Source organism: Wyeomyia smithii, chromosome 2 (genome assembly GCF_029784165.1).
Source record: "Wyeomyia smithii strain HCP4-BCI-WySm-NY-G18 chromosome 2, ASM2978416v1, whole genome shotgun sequence".
NCBI classification, from domain to species: Eukaryota; Metazoa; Arthropoda; class Insecta; order Diptera; family Culicidae; genus Wyeomyia; species Wyeomyia smithii.
Genome location: NC_073695.1, coordinates 195,744,283 through 195,750,616, shown reverse-complemented (window position 1 = coordinate 195,750,616; position 6,334 = coordinate 195,744,283). Strand labels below are relative to the sequence as shown.

At 37.1% G+C, this 6,334-nt stretch overlaps 1 protein-coding gene across 9 annotated transcripts in view; it reads right to left on the bottom strand.

The window, feature by feature from the left end:
• Window positions 1–474: 474 nt before the first annotated feature.
• LOC129722753 (alpha-catulin) overlaps window positions 475–6,334 on the bottom strand; it is a 380,319-nt gene continuing 374,459 nt past the window's right edge. For 7 of the 9 annotated variants that reach the window (XM_055676457.1, XM_055676462.1, XM_055676461.1 and 4 more), the window contains one exon: window positions 5,878–6,334. This exon is cut by the window's right edge. Coding sequence is in view for 2 of the 9 variants with exons in the window: in XM_055676456.1 (XP_055532431.1) it covers window positions 2,654–2,749 (96 nt within the window). In the remaining 7 variants the exon portion in view is untranslated. Of the gene's footprint in view, window positions 2,750–5,877 lie in introns of those variants that run through there. The other 2 variants (XM_055676456.1, XM_055676459.1) reach the window with 1 other exon arrangement.

Sequence of the window (6,334 nt, the reverse complement as noted above, 5' to 3'; positions counted from 1 at the left end):
TATTGTAACCATGAAAAACACGGTATTTTTACTGTAAGCTTGTAAACGATTGCTAAACTCATACTTAAACAAGATGCGTTCTGTCGTCTGAATGTATATTCGGTATAAACAATTTTGTAAATTAAAAATCCCTGGTATTCTATAAATTTACATACTTGCCTCTTACTTTTCCCATGCTTTGCCTTCATAAATAATGTTTATGTTGTAAGTTGAACTGTTACAGTGTGTTACTTTTAATTTTTATAGGGAGGTATCTTACCTTGATTGGGTTAAGTTCAGCTGCTTACTGTGATTGGCGCTGCAGTGCATTCGAATGTGTGTTATTCAACGTTAGTTTTCTTAGGTGTCACTGTTTCGTGAATCATTAGCGAAGACTCAAACCTTTTGTTGTGAGGCACTGCTTCCTCTTTTATAGCACGGCTGTGGGAGAACACGGTTGTTCGGAATGTTCGACACAGGCAGGAAAACCATCGATCAGATTTGTAGAATATATTAAGAATTTATTTGAGAGTATGAAGAGTAATAGTTTGCTTTCTTTACATCGTACTGATTTGTTGTTCCTTTTCATGCCTTTCTTTTGTCTCCATCAGTTAATATAATCGTTATCTAAGTTTAGTTTGGTATTTTCATTTAATATGTAGAAGTCGCCTGCTCGGTCTAGTTGATAGTAATTTTATTGAATTATCTTGATATGTCTATCTAGCATTTTAACTTATTTCTTGTTGTCATCTTTTATTATTCCGTTGCATCACTGCCAGTGTATGTTGCAATACGTAGATTTTTTACAAGTTACTTATTTCTTCTTGCACAGCTGCTTGCTAAGCACATTTTGTACTCAGTAACAGACTAGTTAACTACTATTAGATTTTCATTTATGTTCATATTTGGCTTGCGTAACAAAACTCACATAAAAGATTCCATTCCTCCCTTGCTGTACATTGTACAATAGTGTTTTATTGATTTTTTGTTGGTTTAAAGTAACGAATGGGCTTTCACCCACAATAAGGTCCAAAGTTGAAAAATAATAACTCATTCTCACCTCACTTCTTATATCATTTGTTGAGTACGGGGCTTATTACACAACTACATTCAAGTCCATTGAATTATTTCGTTTTCATGTCGCTTTTTTCACTATTTGTAATTTCTGTTTGCTCCTTGACCATGCATGCAAATGCGTTGATTATAAAAAATTGGCGAATTGGTTATACAAAAATATGCCTAATTCATACTCGCTGTCTATTGCACAGTTCGCTTCAGCCAAATGGGACTATTATACTCTAGTTAGATTTTAGTAAAGTTCTTCAAATTGTTTGCTCACTACGGTAGTGTGTCAGTAATAACTAGTACCTGTAAACTGCTACAGCTTCGAATTAATTCTAGTCATGCTAAACATCTTTGCTTGATACTCGGAAGGAAGGAAAAGTTGTCTACGATCTATTTATTGTATTCGGTTGTCTGGTGCCATCGTTTTGGCGTTGTTCCGATTGCTGTTGTGGTAGTTGGTTTTACTGGGAAACACTACGGGAAAATAAAATTTCCCTTCAACAGTGATGAACGCGGTAGGAAAAAACGGGTAGAGAGGGTGGGGTTTTTATACAGATTCTATCACTATAGTTCGGTAGTAAAACTGGCTCTAACGTTTTCTGTAACATCTAGAGAAATCTATAGAGTAAATATTTGGATCTGGCTCTGGGTGACACTGTTGGCTTACTGGCACCTGTCTAAATAGAGTAGTTTCTAGTTGAACAATATATCTGAGTTTCCTAGGTGCTGCATGATTCTGCCGAAAATATCATCTGTTTGTGAGAATGATTGTTAAGTTTGCTGCCGATTTGTTTGACGTTCGAGAACATCTGTCAAACGGTTAGTTGCGAGTTTATACGACACGATCATCTTACGTTTCGGAATATTTGTTTCGAAAATCAAGTTACAAGATTGTTTGAAATAATTACTAAATTCGTTACATTCAATTGCACAGGAACCGTCTGACATGAATACAATAGAAATGATATGAATCACGATAATGATTTGTCATACATTGAAAGTTTCCTATATCCTGACAGGTTCAGTGGGTGCAGTAGATGGAAGGTTCGAATGGTTAATCAATTTCCCACTAGTTTGACATCGGGTGTAGAAAATTCTGCATTCAATTTCCTGTTTAATATCGACCGGAAGAAATAAAAATTGACTATCCAACCGAGTTGCCCACCCACTGCACCGAAAATCACTTCGCCTGTCGGGATTCTAAATTATTTAAAGCCATTCGCCAATACTAGCGCAATTCGCTGTTCTATTACAGAAAGAGTAGAGAATGTTACCTCACGTACACGCACAATTGGAATTAGAATATCGATCGCCTCCTTCTGTTCTATGCTCTTTTTGATAAAAAATATATCTTCACAACGATCAAACTTTATAAAAGTCATATATCCTGTCTAACATATCTGTTGATTTTTAGCCCCACAACACCGGCTGCTGGTTGGTTGTTTTTGGCTCCGAACACATGCTACTATTTTTTTGGTTTATATTTATAGAGCTTGTACATATCCACAACTACATATACAGTGTAGTGTCTACCATTCAGCTTACAATTATCAGTGAAAAGTGAAATTTCGATTTCCCTTCTGCTTGTGTTTTATTTTACGTTTCTAAGTCAATACTTTCGTAAATATTCGCCTTCTGCTGCTACTTGGTGGGTATCATGTTGCGCATAGTTCTCTTTTCCGACTTTCCTTCGCCAGGTGGCAATCTACCAGTTTGTCATAAATGGAGGAAAAATGAGTACAGCTAATTTTGTTCGTTCTTGATTATGACATTTATCGCGTTAGAACGTCTATTCTTCAGCCTGTCCCCCCCTTTGCGAGCACACAGCAGTGGACTAACTAATGCATGCATAAACGGTTTCGGTTGATTTGCTTTGATGTTTGGTTCGTGTTTGAGTGATTCTCGTTGTTATTGGCTATTGTGATTGAATATGGGTGTAAACAATCGGGAGGGGGAAAACGCCTGATCCCCGTACCAGGGGATCCTACCTACTCTAAGCAAACTAAGTCGGTTACATCATTAGTTATTCCGGCTGACTTCCTGTTCTGCACCGATGATAGCTTTTCCGCTCTCTCTGTTAGTATTTTATATGGCGACCGAACACGCACTTTAACATTTTTACTCTGCCAAGTGGTACACGAGCAACGATTCCTTACATGACTACTGATGCTAGCTAATCTATCAACTCATCGCTCACCAGATCGACTCAGCGCTACTGGAGCCAATCGGCCAGACGACTACATTCTTAACTCTCTCGAAGATTGTGAGGCTCTATAGACTAGGATCTCACATTTTCTTTCAGATATTTTTGTTTTGTTTAAATTTGGGACGTCTAAATAACATCCACTAGAAATTCTGGTTTCTGCAACCGACTCAAACACTTCACTTCCTTCTGTTCCTCCCGGCCGAAATTTTGACCCTACGCATCACTGTCTAGAACGGTACTTAGATGTAAAAAATTGTTTTTAATTTTGTATTTTTATGAGCTCACAACACTTGAAGTATTTGTTCTTTTAGGTTCAATGTACACTAGGAGCACAGACAAACAGACGTGCCACTCGATGACGATTCCATCGACCAGAAAAATAACGATAATTTTGAAATTTTGCTTAGTGGGCAATAATGCCGCTTGTGTCGCTATAAGCAAGCGTGCACATCCTTTATCAAAGACAAAAACCGTCAGTGATGCCGCTGGTGTTGATTTAAGCAAGCGCGCACACCCATTAGCAAAGACAAAAACCGTTTTACGAAAATAAGTATTAGTAGGCAATAAGCTCACATGGTGGCGCATGAGTGTAACGTTCCGAATAAGAACGAAGATTTTTCTTCGAAGAGGTACGTCTGTTTGTCTGTGCTAGGAGTTTTCATGTTTTTATTTTTATCTGCAGAGATATTAGTTTGTTAGTGTAGAGCGAAGATTTGAGGCAACATTGTGACTCACAGAAAAGAAATTCGACGAATCATAATCGATGCTGGAGAAAGTAACAGTCACAGAAAGTTCTGTATGGTTTTGACGTGGAACTACGTCTTTGTTTTCTATACTGGTATGCATTCTGTAAAATCGGCAATAAAACTGGCAAAAGTTGCGTCAGATTTTAAACGATAGTAACAGCATAACCACATAATGGATAACCACAGACTAACAGACATAACACGTCGAACAATTTTTTTAATAAAATCATCGTTTGGATGATTCCAGTACTTTACGTTAGTAACACTAGCACCATCTGCTGTCGTGTTCGCGCTGCGTCATGTATTTCGACATCAGCACCAGCGTTACTGCATGTGTCAAATGGGGAACTACAACATATGTATGAGATTGCATGACAGCGCCCCAGACGACGTTTTCGCGCGATGACTGTTATTCGATTGAAAATTTGAAATGATCGTTTTTTGCAGCGATGGAGCTAGGTTCCAGTGTTACGTCTGTTAGTCTGTGGGATAACAATAACCAATATGTTGTTGGATAGATAAAATATTGAACAATTTTGTAATGCTAACTAGATCATTATCTTTTCATCAAAATTGAAATTTGATGTAGAGAAGGGTTTAGCAATAATTCCAATGTGCCCTTTAACTATCACAAAACTGAAATACTTATTTTCATTTTAACGTTCCAATTCAAATTTTCGATTTCGGTTTTAAAAGCGTACTTTACTCAAATTCAAGTTGTTGTAAACATGGACTTTGTCTGCAACAAGGGGTTCATTTTTTGTTGTTGGGGAATTAGAATAACGTTGTCCATTTATGTGAACTTTTGTAATAAAGGGGTTCATAAGATGAAGCATTGTTTGTTACAAGAAAGAAAGTTTATCTGCCATAATGTGTTACAGATAGTTAGGCACACTGTGAAGGCGCAGCCATTTAATCGCGAATCACTTGCTTTGCATAGGATTGGCTGCGTTCGTTTGTTTACATTAGTTTCGTCATTTTTATGCAAGTGCAGTGATTTTTCATCAATCCTTTCAAAGAATGCGAAGACTTATACCGTAACACTGCATAAATATTGTGCATAAATGGTGTGACTGGTGAGAAAAACTTGACTCAAGAAGAAGTAAGCAAAGCAGCATAATAGCCATAGCAATATTTTACGTTTCGGTACAGCAATTCTCATGTTTGGTGAGTAGTATCGAGGATTTTTGTGAGTAGGTACATCTGTATCAACCTTTGTGTGTGCTATGAAGAGACATGTTGTGAAGACGTATACCGAAAATAAATCCGAAACAAATAACGTATATGAACCAAGAGCTAGAAGATAAATAATATCTGTATAGTAATAAACGATGAGATTTATGTCAAACTTGACAATAAAACTAGACCCGGATCGCCGTTTTACGTGGTAGGTGAAGGAAAAGCGCCTGAGAAAAAAAGTCGTAGATTTTCACCGAAAAAAATTGGAGAAAAGGCTACGGTAACGTGAGCAATATAAGAATGTGTCTAATTTTCAAAGCCGCTCATCATGGCTTATACCTACTATGAACATTTGAACATATATTAACGAATATTTGCAGGAGAGATCACTGCTGACTGATTTAAATGCAATCAAATTGAAATTTAGAAATTAAAATATGCATTTTTCAGTTGTGGATAAGTATGCCTAAAATTTCAAAGAAAAAAATTTGATTTAATGATATTTCGAATTAAACCCAGTTTATTCATAGCTCTGTCCAGATCAGTCTCCACTTAAACAGCTCCGGTTTTCTGAAAAAAATAATCGCTAGGTGAAAGTAAAATTCAATCTGTCGGCCAATTGAGTTCTGAAGTTTTATACGGTTTTCTGATTTTTATATGTCAGCTAATAGAGTGCAATTTCCCGAGAAAAACTCGATTTAAAAAAAAAATGTTTATCGTTGTCCTTCACTTTTTGAATGAAGAATAAAAAACTGTTCGAAATAAGTTCGTAAAGTAAATTTACCACAACGGAGCTCTTCCGTGAAACGCATTTGGGGTTTGGCCACCAACTGAAGTGTCTCATCGCTTGCGTCACTGTAGATATAATAAGTCGTTATACACAGCGTACGTGAAGAGATGACTCTCTCTCAGTTACAAAAATTAACTCCCACAGGGCAGTGTGTGCAGTTCATCGTGGCATGCTGAGATACGGAAACACAATAGTAGAGGGTGATTCGACTTTGGTTTAGGGCGAGTTATACCTTTCCCAATAGTTTATCAGGTATCAGGTAGGTCGGCTAAAAAGCCATGGCTTATAACGGCACGTTCCCCTCACATGTGGAGGATTTGTGCCTATAGTTTAATGGGACACCCGAAACAATGTTAAATTCTAAGATAT